Source organism: Artemia franciscana, chromosome 7 (assembly GCF_032884065.1).
Source record: "Artemia franciscana chromosome 7, ASM3288406v1, whole genome shotgun sequence".
In the NCBI taxonomy this organism is placed as follows: domain Eukaryota; kingdom Metazoa; phylum Arthropoda; class Branchiopoda; order Anostraca; family Artemiidae; genus Artemia; species Artemia franciscana.
This window is the reverse complement of record NC_088869.1, coordinates 16553931-16576501: the sequence shown is the minus strand read 5'-3', so window position 1 is coordinate 16576501 and position 22571 is coordinate 16553931. Positions and strand designations below refer to the sequence as shown.

General features: G+C 32.9%; 1 protein-coding gene across 1 annotated transcript in view; it reads right to left on the bottom strand.

The window, feature by feature from the left end:
• Positions 1-8743: 8743 nt before the first annotated feature.
• The window catches only part of LOC136028906 (tRNA (32-2'-O)-methyltransferase regulator THADA-like), a 190001-nt gene continuing 176173 nt past the window's right edge, over positions 8744-22571 (bottom strand). Inside the window, exons 23-26 of the mRNA XM_065706865.1 lie at positions 21431-21616; positions 18882-19641; positions 14054-14358; positions 8744-8884 (exon numbers count right to left, since the gene is read on the bottom strand). Of these exons, the coding sequence (XP_065562937.1) occupies positions 8792-8884; positions 14054-14358; positions 18882-19641; positions 21431-21616 (1344 nt within the window). The 3' untranslated portion in view covers positions 8744-8791. The remainder of the gene's footprint in view (positions 8885-14053; positions 14359-18881; positions 19642-21430; positions 21617-22571) is intronic.

Genomic DNA, 22571 nt, shown 5'->3' with positions numbered 1-22571 from the left:
TTTTTTTTTAGTTTTTTATTGGTTTTTACCTTTATTTTAGCTTATTTTTCAGTTTTTTCCTTTTTTTTAGTTTTTTTTAGTTTTTAGTTTTTTTCGTTTTTTACCTTTTTTTTTAGTTTTTTTAGTTTTTTTAGTTTTTTAGCTTTTTTATTTTTTTTATTAGTTTTTAGTTTTTTTTGTAGTTTTTGCCTTTTTTTAGTTTTTTTAGTTTTTTAGCTTTTTTATTAGTTTTTAGTTTTTTTTTGTAGTTTTTGCCTTTTTTTAGTTTTTTAAGTTTTTTAGCTTTTTTATTTTTTTATTAGTTTTTAGTTTTTTTTGTAGTTTTTGCCTTTTTTAGTTTTTTCAGTTTTGACGTCACCTGATCCAGTTTTTTCAGGTGACGTCACCTGATCCACACATCCACAGACAGACAACTTATTTTTATATATATAGACTTTGCATATAAATAGATTGTCAGGTTTACCGACTCTTGAACATGCAACATATAATGGTCCATGGGAAAACAATCTGTATTCAGATCTATACCTCATGATTCTAATGATTGCCCTTGAGCTTTGTTGATGGTGATTGCTAATCGACCATTCCCTGTCCCGGTGTCCCGGTCGTCATTTACATCCCCCTGTTTCCCCCGGTGTCCCCGTTGTAGTTGTGTCCCTGTGTCCCGGTCGTCATTTATATTCCCTGTGTCCCGGTCGTCATTTGTATCCCGGTGTCCCGGTCTGTATATACATTCGTTTTTTAGTTTTGTTTTTCTCCTTTATTTTTTTCCTTTTTTTTTCTTTTTTAGCTTATTTAGATTTTTAGATTTTTTAGTTTTTTTATTAGTTTTTAGTTTTTTTTCTTTTTAGTTTTTTTGTAGTTTTTAACTTCTTTTTAGTTTTGTTAATTTTTTTTTTTACTTATGTCCTGGTCGTCATTTATACTCCCTGTGTCCCGGTGCTTTGTTGATTGCTAATCGAACATTCCTTTTGTCCTGGTCGCTTTCTCTTTGAGTGTCGTCATTTATTTTTTTCTTTTTTAGTTCTTTTAGTTTTTACCTTTTTTAGTTTTTTTTAGTTTTTTAGATGAAAATTTGTTTTAGTTTTTTCCTTTTTTTCTTTTTAGTTTTTTATTGGTTTTTACCTTTATGTTAGCTTATTTTTCAGTTTTTTCCTTTTTTTTTAGTTTTTTTTTATTTTTTATTTTTTTTAGTTTTTTACCTTTTTTTAGTTTTTTTAGTATTTTTAGTTTTTTTAGTTTTTTAGCTTTTTTACTTTTTTTATTAGTTTTTAGTTTTTTTTTGTAGTTTTTGCCTTTTTATAGTTTTTTCAGTTTTTTTTTTAGTTTTTTATTGGTTTTTACCTTTATTTTAGCTTATTTTTCAGTTTTTTCCTTTTTTTTAGTTTTTTTTAGTTTTTAGTTTTTTTCGTTTTTTACCTTTTTTTTAGTTTTTTTAGTTTTTTTTAGTTTTTTAGCTTTTTTATTTTTTTTATTAGTTTTTAGTTTTTTTTGTAGTTTTTGCCTTTTTTAGTTTTTTTAGTTTTTTAGCTTTTTTATTAGTTTTTAGTTTTTTTTGTAGTTTTTGCCTTTTTTTAGTTTTTTTAGTTTTTTAGCTTTTTTATTTTTTTATTAGTTTTTAGTTTTTTTTGTAGTTTTTGCCTTTTTTAGTTTTTTCAGTTTTGACGTCACCTGATCCAGTTTTTTCAGGTGACGTCACCTGATCCACACATCCACAGACAGACAACTTATTTTTATATAGATAGATTTTCAGTTTTTTCCTTTTTTTTTAGTTTTTTTTTTATTTTTTATTTTTTTTAGTTTTTTACCTTTTTTTAGTTTTTTTAGTTTTTTTAGTTTTTTAGCTTTTTTACTTTTTTTATTAGTTTTTAGTTTTTTTTTGTAGTTTTTGCCTTTTTATAGTTTTTTCAGTTTTTTTTTTAGTTTTTTATTGGTTTTTACCTTTATTTTAGCTTATTTTTCAGTTTTTTCCTTTTTTTTAGTTTTTTTTAGTTTTTAGTTTTTTTCGTTTTTTACCTTTTTTTTAGTTTTTTTAGTTTTTTTAGTTTTTTAGCTTTTTTATTTTTTTTATTAGTTTTTAGTTTTTTTTGTAGTTTTTGCCTTTTTTTAGTTTTTTTAGTTTTTTAGCTTTTTTATTAGTTTTTAGTTTTTTTGTAGTTTTTGCCTTTTTTTAGTTTTTTTAGTTTTTTAGCTTTTTTATTTTTTTATTAGTTTTTAGTTTTTTTTGTAGTTTTTGCCTTTTTTAGTTTTTTCAGTTTTGACGTCACCTGATCCAGTTTTTTCAGGTGACGTCACCTGATCCACACATCCACAGACAGACAACTTATTTTTATATAGATAGAAGATAGATAGATAGATAGATAGATAGATAGAAGATAGATAGAAGATAAGTTGTCTGTGTGTTATGTCTGTCGAGTGACGTCATGTCGTCATGAAGTTAGTTGTCGTCATGTTTGTTTTGACGATGAGGTCATTAAAGGTATTTAAGAAATTCGTTCAAAGACAAATTTTTAATTATAAGAAGATTGTGGATGGAAAAATGTTTAATTGTAAAATGACTGAAGAACCTACAATGGCAACAGCCGAGGAAGCTGCTCAAAGAGTCTATGCCAAAAAACTTGCTGCTGATAGAGAAAGTAAGAAAAGAAAGCGTGCCGAGGAATCACAAGAACAGCAAGAAAACAGGCTTGCGGCTGATAGAGAAAGTAAGAACAGAAAGCGTGCCGAGGAGTCACAAGAGGTACGTGAAAACAGGCGTGCGGCTTCAAGGGATAATGCCAGATTAGGAATGTGCAATTTTCGTCAACGAAGGCGTGTCGAGGAACTACCAGAGCAACGCGAAACCAGACTTGCTGCTAAAAGAGAAAGTGAAAAAAGAAGGCGTGCCGAGGAAACACAAGAGCAACGTGAAAACAGGCTTGCGGCTTCAAGAGATAACGCCAAAAGAAAGCGTGCCGAGGAATCACAAGAGCAACGTGAAAATTATCGCATGGCATTCAGGTACAGCCCAATCGATGATTATAGTAGATTTGTTCAAATCGGGACTATGTCTAAAATTTGTCCCTACTGCAAGGCCTTGAAATTTAATGGTAAAACAATGGGAATGTGCTGCGCCTCAGGAAAAGTTAAACTTCCTCAACTGGCTGCACCCCCAGAGCCATTGAAGACTTTGCTTACTGGAACTACGTCAGAATCTAAGCGTTTTTTTATCAGATATCCGAAAATATAACTCATGTTTCCAAATGACGTCGTTTGCTGCATTAATTCAAAAGAAGAAAAAAAACTAAAAAATGTAAAAACTACAAAAAACTAAAAAGAAAACACTAAAAAACTAAAAAAGCTAAAAAACTAAAAAAAAATAAAAAAAAAGGTAAAAATCTAAAAACTAAAAAAGAAAAAAACAAAAAAAACTAAAAAAAGGTAAAAACTACAAAAAAACTAAAAGAAAAAAAAACTAAAAACTAGTAAAAAAACTAAAAACTGAAAAAGAAAAAAAAGTAAAAAAAAGGAAAAAAACTGAAAAATAAAGGAGAAAAAGAAAACTATAGACCGGGACACAGGGAATATAAATGACGACCGAGACACTCAAAGAGAAATCACAGACTGGGACACTGGGACACAAATAACGACCGGGAGATATAAATGACGACCGGGACACTCAAAGATAAATTACAGACCGGGACACCGGGACATAGGGAATATAAATGACGACCGGGACGCTCAAAGAGAAATTACAGACTGGGACACTGGGACACAAATGACGACCGGGATACTGGGAATATAAATGACGACCGGGACACAGGGACACAACTACAAGGGGGATGCCGGGGGCAAAGGGGGATATATAAATGACGACGTGGACACAGGGAATGTTCGATTAGCAATCACCATCAACAAAGCTCAAGGGCAATCGTTAGAATAATCAGGTATAGATCTGAATACGGATTGTTTTTCCCATGGACAATTTTATGTTGTATGTTCAAGAGTCGGTAAACCTGACAATCTATTTATATGCACAGACAATGGGACATCGAAGAATGTTGTATATTCGCAAGTTTTACGTAGTTAAAAACACACACATATATATATATATATATATATATATATATATATATATATATATATATATATATATATATATATATATATATATATATATATATATATATATATATATATATATATATATATCTTTCTATATTCACAGGTTGGACACAGGGACACAACTACAATGGCGCGTAACTAATATGGCTCATAACGACTTACGCGCGCGGGGGGGGGGGCGAAGTGCCCCCACCAACTAGGTGTAAAGGTGGCGCTTCGCGCCACCTCAACAGCTAGTTTCTCAATAAATCCTACGAGTAAATACCTTGTGACGGCGCAGTGGATATGGCGGTGCCTCTTGACTAAAAGGGCTCAGGAAGTGATAAGGAATTCTAAAAAATATATACTTAAAATTTTTCATGAAAAAAAATGATAAGCTTTTGTAATTACTTTTGGTACTTGTTTTATATAGTCCCGAACTAATATTCCTAAAGTAGAACCAAAGATTGTAAGTAGAACTTGTTTCTGTGACGCTCAATCCTAATGAAGTATACCTAAGTATGATAAAAATATATTACTTTAGAGACAAATTTAATTTGGAAGAAACTAAATTTCTGCTGATTGGCAAGTTGGGGTCAAGAAGGGAACAAACCGAGGTCTGGGAGGTGTAGTTGCCCTCCCTGCTCCATAGAAAGTTACGCCCCCGCTTTAGTTTCTCATACAAGTTGAGATTCATGGCATAATTTCCGTCACAATCGTGTTATTTTTGTGGGGATTTTATTCATGTTTCTGGAATTATCCAAATATTCGTGCGCTAATAGTTTTTAATGAGCTATTAATCCTTAAAAGCTATTAACAAATCAATCTAGAGACAAATTAAATTTAAGTAGAACTTGTTTCTGTGCCGCTCAATCCTAATGAAGTATACCTAAGTATGATAAAAATATATTACTTTAAAGACAAATTTGGGCTATACATTTGCACTTTAGAAGTGTGGGGTAAAGTATATCGGGTCGGCATGCCTAATGTGCTAGGTACAATTATTCTGCATATTATGAAGTACGAATTGTTTTTAGATTTCACACTGTCCAAATAATTTACCCCCCCCCCAACAAACATGCAAATATATAGCCTGATTTGTATATTTCGCATCTATTCTGTCACTTCTCTTTGTCTTGTCTCATCCTAAGCTGAAAGAAACTAACGAAAATAGCCGAATCTACAATGCGTCAATGGTTGAACAACTTGAGAGGTCGAGGCTATATCGTACAAGTACCTTAATTTTATTTGTTTTTTATAATTAATTTCTACAATGATTAATTTTTTTCGCAGCATTTTGCTTAAACCTTGAAAGAGTAACTGAAAGTAACAATAATAGGACATTGTTAAGAGCTTAATTGCAAAATAAATGGACATTGTAAAAAGAAAGTGATTTCTTTTTTGATGTTTTTTTAAATTTCAGCCAAACATTTTCTTCATCTCAAAAAGATTGTGTAATAACCTGAAACCTCATAAGTGTTAAGGTATTTTTGAAGAAGATCTCTCCGACAGGGGGAGGGGGAGGAGGATCAAAATAATTTCAATGATTTAAAGAATATGAAAATTTGAACTTGTAATGTTATGACGTTAAAAATAACCATCGTATCGACATTTTGACGAACGAATTCAGACGATTCGAAGCGGACTTATTTAAGAGTTTCAGAAACTCGTATCCCAGGGGTAGAAAACACGAAATTATGTGTTGTAGAAATTTTTTACTCTGGCAGGATGGATGGGGTACACAGACAGGCAGCAGGGCTCATGGTAAATAAAAAAGTTTCCAAGTCTTGTTGAGGCTAAGGCGGTGTTAATAATAGAATACTAATCGTTCAATTTATGACTAAAAAGTAAAAGATTTCCGTTATAGTATTATATGCCACTGTAGAACCAAATAACGGAGAGTACTGTGACTCATAAGAATTTTGCTTACAGTTACAGGAGCAAATAAACAGGGTCCCAGGTAGAAATATGGTGTTTTTATTTGGAGATTTTAATCCCAGGTTGGTAGAAATAGGGATAGATGGTATCCTAACCAAGGTAAATTTTAGTATAGGAAAAGAAAACAGTAATGATAATAGACTGCTGCAATATTTTTTAGGTATAACAATCTAATTATAGCCAATACAGTATTTGATCAATAAGGGCTTGTGGTAATATTATTTGTTTATAAGCTTTGTGAGGATTCTCTTTAATCTAATTGATTCTTTGCTGCAACCCTGTTTATTTTGGAGGAAGCCTGATGATAAATTTATAGGCTAACATAATTTATAAATCATACTCCTGTCCATGGATTGTGATTTTAAATGACATCAGCTGTTATGTCCGATTTTAACAGTCATCTTACAAATATATCCTGCGCATAAGTACCTTATGACAGTACAGCGGATGTGGCCGTCTCTCTTCATTTGAAGGGACTCAGGTTCAAAGTTTGCCATCATAAGGAAGTACAGTATATTTGACAAATGAATAAATTTTTTTTATGGAAACAATGATCAGTTTCAATAATGAATTTTATTAGGTTTTATAATTAATTCAATAAGGATTAATTTTTTGTTATATTTTACTTAAACTTAAGAGTAACTGAACTTAACGGAAACTTAAGAGTAACTGAAAGCAACAATTATATGACGTTGTTAGAAACTTACCCGCAGAGGAATGAATGATTTATTTTTAGACATATTGCCGAAGATTGACCTTTTTCGCCAACCGTCTGGGGCTAAATGGAAAGCAGCTCGTCCTCGTCTGGAGTGGGAAGATGTCATAAGAAAATTTAAAAGAAATGGGAACTTCCTGGGAGGGTGTAAAGAGGGAGGCCTTGAATATATTGGGTTGGAGGCGTTAATGCAATTAAACCATGCAATTAGGAGTCACCAAACAAACAACTTTTGTCCACTGATCTTTCCTTTGGAAAATGGATGGCTATACAGTGAATACATACAACATTGAAGGGCCCCGAAGAGTTGTAATTAACACTTGTGTGATATACGGCATCTTTGTAGGTTTGTACTAGCCTTTGTGCCATATGTTATTGGCGTCGAAGAATATGACGGCGTTGTTCTTCTAACCTAATATTTCCTTGTTCTTCACTTTTTTTTTTTTTTTTACTCGCTCTGATTCTTATTGTCTGATTCTTAAAAAAGGCGATTTATTAAAGTGGTTTAGTAAAGGAGAACTGCATTGGCTGCATTGGTTTAGTAAAGGAGAACTGCATTGGCTGCATTGGTTTAGTAAAGGAGAACTGCATTGGCTGCATTGGTTTAGTAAAGGAGAACTGCATTGGCTGCATTGGTTTAGTAAAGGAGAACTGCACTGGCTGAATTGGTTTAGTAAAGGAGAATTGCATTGGCTGTATTGGTTTAGTAAAGGAGAACTGCATTGGCTGCAGTGGTTTAGTAAAGGAGATTGTTCCTTGTATGGCTGAACTGCATTGTCACATCCACGATTTACAAATGAGTTGATTTGCCTTTTTAGGCCGTCACTTGCTCTTTAAACAGCTCCACAAACAAATCCGAGATCTGAACTCATGTTTTGTTTTAGCTTCATTCAACGTAAGTGATCAATAGCCATAATACTTTTAGCTTCAAAGTAGCTGAACAAATTATCAAACCATCAATTTAACGGTAAATCCGTCATTAACCACTGAACCACCTTTGTATGACCAAATATACTTTCTAGACCCCGATGAGCTGTTGAAGAACGCCCTGTACATCCTTCAATTATGGGATCTCCTAATTATGGGATTACCTAGGGGATCTGTTGGAAAAGAGCATAGCAAAACACAAAAAATCTATGCCAAAGTATATGCAAGAATTGGAGGATAGCCATATTTTGGTGGGTCATAGGAAGGACGTTTACCCTTCAGTTGGATTTTTAAAAAGAAATTTATGCTAATGATGCCACATTTATTTACATTTAAAGAGGAAAAAAGATACATGATAGCAATAAAATGACGTCGTACATTTTATAGAAGATATTAGATTCAGACTTTTTTCGGTGTTTTGGCCGAAAAAAGATACACAATAGCAATAAAATGACGTCATACATTTTATAGAAAATGTTACATTCCGATTTTTCATGAGCATAAAATATGCCCAGAGGAAGTCCCGAAATATACAAAGTTAATGACCTTTTAAGCATCCTTTAGGTAATAAACGTAAGGTTTTCAATAATAAATTTCAAATATCACGAGGGGGCGATACAATTTTAGAACCGGACGCACTGATGTGAATCAATATTCCCAGGATGATTGTATCGAACCTGACACTGACGCCATGACATAAGGAAGAAGTTCGCATTATTTGTGGTTAATATACAAATTGACAACAAAAGTCAATACGTAAAAGCCTGTCACGGGCAGAAAATATATATATATATATATATATATATATATATATATATATATATATATATATATATATATATATATATATATATATATATATATATATATATATATATATATATATATATATATATATATATATTCTTAGTTGGTAGTTTGATAAGTCAAATTTGAACTGAATCAAATTTTCGATGATTTTTTTTATGATTAGAGGACTGCCCCTTCGGAAAGAATTTTGTCAGGCTCTTGGGCAGCCCAGAAGAGTATTAAGTTGTTATGTACAATGTAAGTATTTCGTCCAATAAACAAATAAATAAATAATTATTTTAATTGAATTTTTATTGGAATTAATATAAAAAAGGATCATCGTTATTGTTCTGTACCTTTCTGCTTACGCAAATAGTCGATGAAATAGAATTGCTGTCCACTTTGACTTTTTGTGAAGACCTTCCCTTCATCTTCCTGAAAATAATAAAATAATTGAACTATATATAAGGTCTTCGATCAAACAGTGGTCCACTTCCAAAGAAAGATACCTCTTTAAAGTAACGAATATGTTTTTCATTTATCAAAATAAAAACGATCCGACGAACAGAACGTTCTTATAATTTACGAATGATCATCTAAAACTTTTCTCTGATAGCTTACTTAAAAATAAAAACAATTGTAAACAGATCTGACAACAGTTCCCCCCTCGAGAGAAAATAGGTTAATTTCTCAGGGAATATTAAAATTATATGGAATGTAATAAAAATAACAAATTTAACCGAAGGAGGAGGGTATAAGGACCCAAGCCCCCTCCCAATGTTCGGGTCTAAATGTTCATACTCACTGTTAAAGTCGTTCTTATCCAATAATATTTGAGACCATTCTGCCTTTCAATGTAAAAACCAACGAAAAATGAGAGGTAAGCCCTGTCTTTTATATTTGTTTATATTATTCATTTATTTAGTAAATCAATTGCGAACAATGCCAAATAAAACAGAAGCTGAAAAAATCATAATGTTTGATACTTTAGCATGGCTTTTCTGAAGTTTTCATCAGAATTTGTTTTGGTCGCTATTTACATCTACATCTATTTACATAGGTTGCTCTTTAAAGCTACTGCCGTAAAGAGCAGGTAGTACTAGGACTAACACTAAAATCTCATTATAACTGCTAGCACCAAAGACATCATATCCTTAATCTGTTAAACTAAAAAGCAGGGCAATAATGTTTTGCCCCTGCTCCCCCATTTTCATAAATTGAGGCCAGTTTAATTTTTTCCTTTTACTTTTGAATATGAAAAAAAACACACAATTTTGATAATTTAAAATTACAGGTTATGGTGATTTCGAGTACTGCTGAAGAGCCTGTACAGTCAGCGTCATTAGTAAACTTAATTTTAATTATCAAGGAAAACAAACTTCCTTCCCTTCAATTAAATACAAAAACAAGAGGTTCAATGGAATGACGACCTTATGCAAATGCAGAGACTAATAAATAGCCTAGAGTCATAGCCTGAATGTTGGCGAAGGGATGAAACTAAGGCCATTTTAATTTTGCTTTTGTTCTTGGTCTTTAATTTTACATCGAAAAATATGGCTATAGCCTAGAATTGTTGCTATTGAGAAGGAAACATGCTAAGAAAATAATTCTTACTTCACAAATGTAGTAAAATAATAGTTTACTTTTTTTACACGGTTCAACTATACCTTACCCCAACCCCTCCCAATGTGCAAATATAACCAAATAGAGTCTGTGGATTTTGAATTAAAATCAAGTAGCTATGGGCATCAAGCCATGGGTATTTTAGAAAAAGCCAAGACATATAGTCCGATTGAGTTAGAGACAAATCTGGCATAAGCCCTTATTAGGATTGTATAAAAATGGTGTCAGTTCATTTGTTAATAGATGAATCTATCTATCATCCGTGCATGCGTCATTCCTAGGGCAGAACTAAGGTAAATAGTCATAAAATCAATACTTGTTTGTTAGCTTTTACTGTATACTTATACGATATACTGTATGCTATATACTTGCAACGTGTTATCCGTTTCTTGATATCGTCAGAGTCTATTCAATTTACTGGGTACACGGGTTCAAACAAGAGTGACGCATGGCAAAATGCATAGGAAATATATAATTTGGAATAAATATTTGCACGATAGAGGAGGGTGGAAGGCTAAAGTATGGTTGAATCGCTTAAAAAATTTGTCAACTACTATTTTCCTCTATATTATGAAAGGAAGAATTGTTTTCTTAACATGTTTCCATCTCAATAGCTCCAATTTTAGGCTTGTACGAAACATATTTTTCGTTCTTATTTAGATTCTTCGTTAGATTTCTTTTTCGTTCTTTTTTTCTAGTCTTTCGCTTCGATTTTATTTTAATCACTGTCGTTGTAAATCTCCTGGTGTCACTGATTATTTTGGTTTGGGACAGGGATAAATGGTGTGACTCTATGAGCTAAGCCAGTGTTGACACAGCTCTAAATAGGTACCTGGAAAAAACTAAGAGGAAAACACGGGAAGTGTTAGATGACTTGCCCCTAACCAAGCATCATACTCCCGGCCAAAAGGATCGAATTAGGAAATCCGTATCTGCGCAACGCAGACCCTTGAGAATTTTTATTTATTTATTTAATTTTTATCGTTTATCAAGTAAACTCGGGAAATCCACCCTTCTGTGTCAAATCCCCTGAGAGATTCATCAAGAAAATTCATCCCACGTAAAATTTGTCCGCCTTGAATTACCCTCGGACAATTCTATCCTCGCTGCGAATTCTCCCAGAAAATGTTTTGCCAACACTTCCGCCTAAAAAATATTCCTTTCAGTTGAAAAAAAAAACTTGTTGTTGTTTAATTTTCAATACTTTTTAAGATAATGGGAGAATCTCACTGTGTTCAAAATATTTCCTGGAAATCCCGACCCCCAATAGAAAGTTTTTCGGCAGAGAATTTGTCCATAGAGAATTTCTCCTGGTAATAATTCCCCAATGGAAAATACCCCCCCCCCTCCCGCTTCGTATAAATCCCACAGAGATTTCCAATTCCGCTGTAAAATCTCCCCGGCAAAATTCCCCCAAAACATCTCTATATGTAAAATGGGGTAGCCAACGAAAATATAAGACAAATAAAACGAATTTTGTACACGGATTCTGGCAAATTCTCCCCATATAAAATTTTCCCTGGAAAGTTCACTCCACAAATAAAACGAATTTTGTACAACGGATTCTGGCAAATTCTCCCCATATAAAATTTTCCCAGGAAAGTTCACCCCCGGAAACGTCCATCTCAATTGGAAATTCTCTCCACATAAAATCCATACCCCCCCCCCCCCGAGAATGTCGGTGCACTTCCTATAAAGAAATATTAAATGTAAACAATTGACAAACTTCATAGCTTGCTGCCCTTCTTCATCTGGTTCTGGGGAGACATATCACCTCCAAACACATAGTTATTGTACGTTTCACTATACTGACAAAATGCCTATCTCAAAATTTTAAACGACAATTTTTGGGAGAAAAGAACGTCGTCCTTCAATTTATTTGGTCTTTTAAAAAGAGTATTGGAACTTTTAATTCCGGTTCGAACAAGCCGTCTCGCAATTTTCTGGGATCATTGGTTCGATACGATCACCCCTTGAAAATAAAAAATAAAAAAACTAAACAAACATCCGTGATCTTTCTTCTGGCCAAAAATTAAAAAATTCCACATTCTTGCAGACAGGGGCTTGGGACTTCTACAGCAGGGTTTTCTGATACCCTGAAGCTGATGGTACCGTTTGCATTAAGATGCAAATGTCAATTAAATAAGTCAATTACAGGCAAATTAAATATTGAATACGTTACGAAAACGCTAACGTTACAAAAAAAAAAGAAAGGTTGAATTAACAAAGCAGAAAAAAGGAAACTCACAACGAAAGAACAAGATACTTATATCAAAATATTCATCAGTTGTCAGGTCTACCCGTTTCAGATCTTTGCACTGAGCCAAAATTATTAGTTTGAATTTTTTTCTTTGAGAATGATCTAAAATTGCTTAAAATAAAGAGAAATTGTTCTTCTCTCAGAGATTTCAATCAATTTCCAATCAATATCGATAAATCAAGCCAGTGTCGATGTTTCTTACCAAAATTAATAGCAGACTATGTAACTTTAGTAATCGAATCCTGGCATTTCAATTTTTGATATATTGATACCCTGGCAATTTTGATAAAATACTTCTTTTTTCATTTTAACTTGGATATTTACAGGGATAAGGGACTGGAGCAATTCAGAAATTAGTTATTTCCCAACTGCTAATTCAAATTCGAAGTGTAGATGGTCTTCTGTAGCTTATTGAAGGAGAAAGAAGTGGAGATAAAGTGGAAATGTCACTACTCAAGTCCCTCTTATGAATACCTGTTAACCTTCAGATCTATTCAGCTGCGTTTGTACCCAGGCAAGCCATCGTTTATTCATTTTCTGCATTTTATTTGTCTAAGGATTAATATTGATGGGTGAGCCTTAGTCTGAGCAAAACTGATGGCAAAATTGTCATCTGACGTTGAAAAAAGAGTTAAAAACGTTGAAGTTGAAAAAATTTTCACTTTCAACGAAGAACTTCCTGTGGCTTGAAACGCAATTATAAACAGTGAAAAAAAGTATTCCTCAGCTTATAACGAAGACTTGTGCTCATTATATAAACCATATAGATCATAATTCAAAGAGAAATTTTAAAGACAGTGAAATATAGAAAAGGTTAATCGAATATTTCGGCTTTTTACCCAGAATCTGTCTTCTGCAACATATATAAGTAAATTAAATGTAAAAATATAAATAAATGGAGAAAGGTAGTAGTTAGGATAAAAATTCCAACGACTACTGCTACAAACAACTCATTGCAGCACCAAACCACCAGATGCTAACATAGCTATGCACGCTTCTCTTCTATCCCAATCTTTTCAAAGCCTTCCTCTTTACACCCTCCCAGGAAATTCTAATTTTCTTTCAACCTTTCCTTAGGACATTCTCTACATCTGGAGACGACTTGCTTTTCGTTTGTCTATAGATGATTGTCTAACAAGTGCAATTTTTGGCAGTCTGCCATCCTTCATCCGCAAAGCGTGTCTGAGCCATCTACACCTTCTCTCATTATAGCTCTATAAGCATGATTGAACCACATTTTTCGAATAGATTGCTGTTTGAATTGAGGTCAGTCAGACGGATACCCAAAACAATCTGTAGACAATTTCACTAGAAAACATTTAATAAATCCTCCTCCGTCTTTCAAAACGTCCACGCTTCAGAACCATACTTGAGAACGGCCATTACTATAAGAATAAAACTATCCAAATATCATGACTTAAAGCAAGTCCAGCTGCAACTAATTAACAAGGTAAAGCCTATTTACAAGGTCTACCCTGTTTCTCAATACTAACTGAACTTGCTTTAGGTCCTCTCGTTTTTTATTGTAAGTTTAATTTTATGTTTATTTTACTCATACATTGCTGAAAACGGCTTTTGGATATAAAGCATAAATATTAAATTAAGTTTTTTTAAATTTTTACATTCCCTCAAAATTCCTCACACATAGACACTTTGTTCTTTTTATTATTGTAAGCCTATAGAATTTTTGCAGCCCAAGAACATAAACCAGTATTACTCACGAAATAAATTTCTTCATGCTCAACTCCATCAGCAACTCTACCAGATTCTTCAAGAATCTGTAAAGAGTTATTTCTACCTTCAGTCTTTAGAAATTGAATAATAGCCTCGATGCACCAATAAGGATTAATGGTTGTAACGCTATCAGCACAGACGCGCAGACGCTCTTTTCTTCCGCCAGGTTCGGAGGTAAGAAAATCCATATTTTTCAAAAAAGGCGTTACTAATTGGGCCGCGGTCAAAGCGATAACTTCTTCATCATCTTCTAGGCTGTGCATTAATATAAGCCAAAGCCTTTTATATACATCTAAAAAAAAGAGTTTATGGATTAAACACGTATCCTTTTGATTGACTATATTATCCTTTGTTTCAAAAAAAAGGTGAAAAATAGAGTTGGAAGATATCTAATAATAGCAGTACATTCAATTTAAAAAAAAAAATTCTTTATAACAATGATTACTCTTCATCAAAATTCGAAATAGGATAGTAAGATGTTATCAAACGTCATTGGGATGTATTCAGAGGGAGTAAGATGTTTTTTAAGGGTAGTAGGATGTTTTTAGAGTGAAGTAAAAAAAAACCTTATACCTTATCAAAAACATTCTATTATCCTCAAAGAATAGGATAGTAGGATCTACAATCGTCACTAAAACTGATTTTTCTTTCGAAACAAGATGGTAAGATGTTCTCGGAGGGCAATGGGATGTATTTAGAGGGCATAAGATGTTTTTAAAGGGTAGAAGAATATTTTTAGAGTGAAATGAAAATTCCTTCTACCCTCTAAAAACGTTCTATTATTCTTCGAGAATAGGATAGCAGGATTTCCTATTGTCACTAAAGCTGATTTTCTTTTAAAATTCACCCCACTCCATAAAGTAAACATCAGCCTACTGAGTTTTATTTTATTCAATCATATATAGAAATGAGCAAATAAACTGAAAAAATACTTGACGCTTTATAGGGCGTTTAGTAGTGATCTTATCAAGCGGCTGCTACTCCCTGTTTCTTATTTATCATTGGTTCAATAAACTCCTAGAAAATTATTCTAAGTTATAAAGTATTAAATGTTTACACTATTATCCACGTAGAATTTGCGTAACCCCCCCCCCCCCCTCTACTCAATTTGTGCTGTATATTTGTTGTTGAAAAGATCACCTTGTTATCGTTTCTTCCCATGATTGACACCTTTTATTTTTTCGTATTTTCTAGTGGTTCCTACAAATATGTTTTGATTTATAGTACCCCCCCCCCCCTATTCAATTTGTGATGTATTTGTTCTTGAAAAGATTACCTTGTTATCGTTTGTTCCCATGATTGACAGCTTTCATTTTTTTCGTATTTTCTAGTGGTTCCTACAAATATATTTTGATTTATAGTAACCCCCCCCCCCCCCCTATTCAATTTGTGCTGTATTTGTTCTTGAAAAAAATCACTTTTTTATCGTTTCTTCCTATGCTTGACAACTTTTATTTTTTTTTTTCGTATTTTGTAATGATTCCCACAAATATATTTTGATTTATAATTCTGTACTAAAGACGCATAATACAAGCCTAACCCAAGGAGTTCAAGGTCAATCAAGTTGTAATTCTCAAGAATTGCACTAGTTCCTTAAATTCATAAAAAGGATATTCTGAACGGATTTAACTCTACGTGCACCAGATGCGAGCCCCATCCATTATTTCAGACCCACTCTTATTATATTCATATCACATTTCAAAACCCATCTGAAGGAAGAAAAGAAGCATTAATTGCTATATTGCTAAAAGAATTTCTTAGTGAAGAGTAAGCTACATTCTCAAGAACTTTTTCCTTTTAATATACTGTTTAAAATATATCCTTTGTAAACAAATTATGAATTTTTAACGACTTTCCATACAATTTTTCTAAACAATTCTCTTATTTTTTTTTCCCTTTAAGCTTGATGACAAAGTTTATAGGTTACCATAAAATAAATACGCTTCCGTAATCTGTCTTCTAGGGGAAAATACGAAATTCTACATTTTTGTAGAATGACATTGGGGAGATTTGGAGGGGGAAACCAGAAATCTTGGAAAACCATGATTGCGTTGAAATAACAGTCCTAGAAGAACGAGAGAGAGTGCATTCGAACGGAAATTAAAAGTTCTATCGGCCTTTTCAAGTGACCAAAAGGGCTGGAGGATAACTAGCCCCCCAACCACCCACTGCTTTCCCCAAAATTTTTCTGATCATAACTTAGAGATAGTCATTTTGTTTAGAATATTTGAAAAATCCAATAAATGAGTCTTTAGGGGTAACAAGAACCCCGTGAGGAAAGTCCTACAGGTTGTGAAAGTTGTCCATTGTTTACATATAGTACTTATTATTGGCAAATATATATACAAAATTGATAGGATTCTTATATGACATTCTTTTTATTTGTCTTACTTTCTCCTTGCCAACTCAATTTTACATGTGGAGATGATTTAGGGGAATTATCCGGGGGCTATTTTCAGCGGTTGGACTTCTGGGAAAAAATTTTCACAGAAGGGGAGAATTTCCGGAGTGATCAAGAAAACGATTTGAAATTGAAGTGTTTAACAAAGTAAAGCATGCTGAGGAAAATTTTTCAGGTTGAGTCGCCCGCAAGAAATTTACGGGGGGTGTATTTTCAGGGGAAGAAAATTTCCCTCCCGTGACCTTGTTGCTCGAATCGAGGTCCCGATTGCAAGTCCAAGGTACTTGGAAAACACACTGGCAAAAATTGCATCAGGGCCAACCTGAATTTTTGAATCGGGAGGGTGATGACAGCCCAACAAGAAATTCAGTTTTAGCAGAAGCGACTGACAGCCTGATGTCAGACACCCCGGCATAAAAGGCTGTTCACAGCATGATTGAAAATTATCTGACAGCAGAAGAACGTCATCTGCATACAAAAAGCGACTTGCGTCAAAAGATGGCTCGATAAGAAAATGCGGTATTCTGCGGCTTGCACAGCGGATGGCATGATTAAACATTGCAGGACTTAACACTGAGACCTGTTTTGCTCCGCTACGCACAGAAATTCGACTGCTATAAATATTTTCGACGCGGACACGTACAAATGAATGAGGTTACCCCACTTCTCAAAAGTGCTAAGATAGCTTGGGAGTGTAGTATCAAATAAAATGCTTTAGAAATGTCTCTTGCACAAACATATAAAGGTTTCTTCATTCTTTAATACCTCTCCAAAATAGAGACAAAAAACTGCATGTGCATTCCCAAAACCAAGACCCACACGAAAACCAAACTGATGATCTCCATGATCACAGTAATTCGAAATTTTCAAAAGAAGATTTTTTTCAAATAATTTTCAAATAATAAACTACTACTATTATTAAATTACTTGGGTGCTATAAAAATAATTAATACCCGTTGGAATAAAAAAAACGGAAATAAACACATTAACCAGGGATTTTATTGTTACTTTTTTTTACCGAAGAAAATTAACCAGATATCTTGGTAATAATATTTGGAGACCTATGCCTATCAAGTTTTATTTTCAAATAAAATTGAAGAGGGAAAAAGATCGTTCTGTTTTGGTAAAAGAATAGTCTAAACAAGTTTTGGCATTAGAATTTTTCACCATTTTGTGAACTTTGCTGTTTGCTGTTTTATTGCTATTTTTATTACTGCTTTTACAAACAGCTATTACTGATGAGCCCTTTGCAGTTTGGTTTTTTAAAGGAAACTAACTAATGAATTTAATTGAGAGAATTGGGGTCCAATTGCGTGAAAACGGGCCTAGCTTCATGCACATGAACAATTGGGGGTAAAATTAAACATAAGGTTTGGCTATCTAAAAAAGAAGTCGAGTTAACGAAAGAAACTTAGTTAACAATTTCTCGAGTTTAATTTTTCAAAATATTTTTCATTAGAATTTTTCAAGAAGCACCTAAGGAATAAACTCTGTCAATCTGTCATCATCTTTGGGTAGATCCAACTGTAAATATTCCACCAGTTGAGATATCTGATACAAATCATTTTTCATAATTATATAAAATAGTAACTTTCATACTAATGTATTTCTTTTTTACATCTGAATAAGATCGGACATCTATTGTCAATACGCGTTGCCGGAATCATTTCTAGTATATTCAATTTGCACACTATTATTTATTTATTTGTGTTATTGTAAGCATAAATTTTCTTTATAAAGGTAAAATCCTTAATGACTCGTTTTTTTCATATATATGACTCGTATACATATATATATATATATATATATATATATATATATATATATATATATATATATATATATATATATATATATATGCCCATTCAAGTTTACCTGCAGTCGAAGGTAGCGAGTGATTTATAGTAATTTTGTTTAATAATATATGTATTATATGTATATGTGTTTAATATATGTGTTTAATAAATAATATATATATATATAGATAAACATAAATATACAAATATTGGTACATTTAAGTGAAGTGTACACAAATATTAAAAAAAATAAAAATCCCTATTTTTCCTCTTCAAAAATTGATCTTATTATCCCTTTGAATTCTTATATGAATTCATTTATGACTAAAATTAACTCAGAAGTAGCTAATTTTTTATTAGTTAATTAGGCCTAAAACTTTCAACGGAAAATTTTACAAAGGATAGAAATAAATAAATAAAAAAAAAAATATTTTCATTTGCCTTTAGTAAAAAATACAAATCCCTATGTTTCCCCCCAAAAGAGTCCCTTCTAACACCCGCGATAATTTAGGTTCCTTTGAACTCTTATAGGTTAATTTTCGCTCAATATTAATTCAAAATTAGCTGCTCTAATGTAGGTTCTAACTCTTTATTCGAAAATATTACAAAAAAACTAACCATTAGCAAATAATTCCTCTAATATTGTTTTGTGACTTTCTAATCTTTCCATTGCAGCTTTCTTTGAAACAAGTGAATTTGCAAATTTTATTCCTTCAAATACAAGGTCAATATTTGCGCAGAACAGTTCCGAAGTCACCCCAAGAATATTGGTAATACACGCTTTCAGTTCTTCATTGAAACTGCAACTATAAATCAATCGCAAATTTTCTCTTTCTTTGTGTTCGGGTATATACCCACTTAGAGACAAAGCCTCAATTCCTTTAGCAAGCACTATATCATCGTCTTCCATAAGCAGTTTTGAAGATAAACGTCTTATAAGCTCAACACCACTAGATGGGATTAGCTTCTTTTTAAGGTGACATACTAAATTGTCAAGAATTGATCTACGGACTTCGTATGTACTGTCAAAATGAATTCTAAAAATAGCTTCCAAATCTAGAATCACCTGCATTTTTTCTGAGATCTGCTGTAGCTGAATTTGGAAACAGAGGCAAACACACTGTGACTGCAAGACTTGTAAAGAAGGGCGACTGTTTTTATCTTGTATCAAAGCGAGTATTCTTGAAAGTATATTATTTTTATTATTAGGTAGAAGATGGATATGTTCTTGAAGGATTTTCAATGCTATTAAAGACACATCTGCTGGTATTTCTGGGTTCAAAAGGCAGAGGCACTTGGAAAGCCACAGACTGAAAAATTGATACTTCTTGGCAACTTCATCCTCACTAAGAGAAACCAAACTGAGAACTGAGTGAATCTAAAAAAAGAAACACAATTTCAAGAAGGTGTTTTCACAAAATGCTTTCAATATTTAAATGAAAATCAACTCCTACTATTAGACTACAAATAGCTGGAGCACTAGGCCACTTCAGGTTAACATAGCTATGCACGCTCCTCTTCCATCCCAATCTAATCAAAGCTTCACTCTTTACGCCTCCCATAACGCTAAAATTTTCTTTAAGTCTTTTCTGATGATCTCTTCTACTACATTTGAGGATGACTCGCCTTACATTTCACCCCGGCTAGATGACCAAAACGCACGTTCTTTTATAGTCCGTCATCCTTCATCCGTAAGAGTTCACCCAGCATTCTTAGCCGTTCTTTCGTTATGGCCCTTAGCTTTATGAACAATACGCATGTTCTTTGTCAGTCCGTCAACCTTCATTCATATAACATTCCCTAGCCTTCTTAGCCTTTCTTTCGCAATAGCCCTAAAAAGGATAAGGTATGACAATTAGACAAGGCCTGAATCTAAATCTAGCGAATTAGACCTAAATCTTGAGACTAAATCACATATTTTCTTATAATTTCATAAACTTTTGACGTCTTGATAAGACTGGCGATAAAAGTTTAATTTAGAAATGTGAACTTTTAGTTTCTTAATTTAATAGAAATGCATCTCTTATGTGATAAGACAAAAGCAGATACGAAAAATATGAGGAGGTAATATTACCGTTCAGCTATCTAGCGGAGCGAAATATATAACTTGAGCTTAATGCTCTCTGTGAAATAAAGTGCGAGAAGCTTACAGCTGTAACTTGCAACGAAAGGGCAAGATGCTTACATAACTGGATTTATCAGTTTCAGATCTATACATTCATCAATCCAAAATTATGATACAACTTAGACTGTTTCTTAGAGGACAATCTAAAGTCGGGTAAAAATTAAGAAAATTTCCTATTTTTGCTTTTCTGAAAAAGCTTTGTAACGTATTTTTCAATCTAGAATAAGCAATTTTGGAAAATATAATTCGATGGATGATAAAACTAAGTCTTAGCCATCAAATGGTAGCACAATGGTAGCAGTCGTCGTTTTACGTCGGAAAACCAAATCCATGGAGCCGTATAAAAATAACATAGCAAAACAATGTCCAGGAAACGTAAACCTTGAAACTTTCTTGAATACTTTTTAAATTTTGTTATCTTTTTTTTCCAGCTATCCATATCACTAAGAGCGGACTAAAAAAACTGAGCTAAGGATCAAGGCACAAAATCCCGTTGCCCCCCCCCCTCAAACTAACTTTTAATTATAAAAATTAACTGAACTAGAAAAATAATATACTAAAACATTGTACAGGGAACACAAGCCTTTATCATTTTTTTTCTTACTACTTTTTTTTTAATTACCCATGTCGCTATTACATAAAACTTGATGATTTCTTTTATATTTTTATATTCTATTATTATTTTTTAGTTATCCATACCACTATGAGTGGACTCAACGAAGTGACTTGAGATTCAAGCCACAAAGGCCCTTTGCCTCAATAATTAAACATTAGTTATCAACATCAGTTAATTATTATTATTATTAATACTCGATTTTTAATTATCCATAAACTAATCCATCAGCTTTACGCTTCCAACGTTTCTTTCTGTAATTTATTATTCTCACTAACCACAAAGAGCACCCAAGTTGATGAGGTCAATTTTAATGCGAAAAAGAAAAAAATTTCCAACATTTTCTGGTTTTTTGAACTCTATTTACCTTAACTTATTATTTACCAACTATTTCTTTTTATTAACTCAAAATAAGAAAAAAGTGGATACCTGTAAGAGAATTCCATGAAGTCGATTCATTCCTTTATTTTCAAAAGACTTAATACAAAGTGTTTTCAGAATTTCATCCAGATTGCGTGCGTCCACAATACCAGGCAGAACCCTAGCAGCTAGACTTCGAATTTTCATGACTGGAGATGAGGCACAATCCATGACATAAGGGACAAAAGCAGACTCCTAGAAAAAGAAAATTCATTAGTGCTGTAGAAGAGCGCACCTTTTTTTCTTGGGGGGGGGGGAACTTTCATTATAAGAACCGATCGAAAATTTGTTCATACACATTTTTGTTACGTTTTTACTCGTCGGAGAGAAAAATCAGGGGGGGGGGCTAAAACTCTCTTCCACCCCCTACCCCTTGGATACGTCCTTTGACACCATAACATGTTTTCTACATAATAACAACAGTGAAATCGTATTTTGTATACGATTTCAACAAAAATTAGATCTGTAAATACAATTTAAATAAATTTTTTATCTTTGGCACAACACGGCAATGTTCACTACCTTTCTGCGCCAGTCTCTTTTGTTACTTAAAAATAGCATTAGAACTTCCAATTTCCGTTTGAATGAGCCATCTCACGATTTTCTACGATCACTACTTCAATAAGACCACCACTAGGAAAAAAAGAAACAAACAAATATACATTTATCAAGTAACGTCTTAGGTAAATATAGAGAGAGGCCTAGTTTTACTTCGAAGATTCCGCAATTTGTTCCGGGTATCTGTGTTACAAATTATTTACACAATGACTATTCAGCCTTACATTGATACGGATGTCCCTTTTGAGCAAGTAACATTATGCTTATTAAACAAGAATTTAGATAGTTCAGAACAAAGTGGTTCTTATCTTAGAATAATGCGCTAATTTTTGTGATTTACTCACTTCTTTTAGCTATTTTGGCGTTCTAAATTTTTTCGCCAACATGATAACCAGTTGGCAATGCTGGTGTAAATATATTTGAATAGTTTTGCATAATTTTATGTCGGTGATGTATTTTCTACTAATTCTAACTATTACCGTATTACGATAGCAATGCAGGGAAGCTTTAGTGTGAAACAAGAAATAAATTTAGGTCTGGCCATTGTTCTCGCCACGTGAGTGCAACCCTCTTGGATAGCCTTCCAGACAAC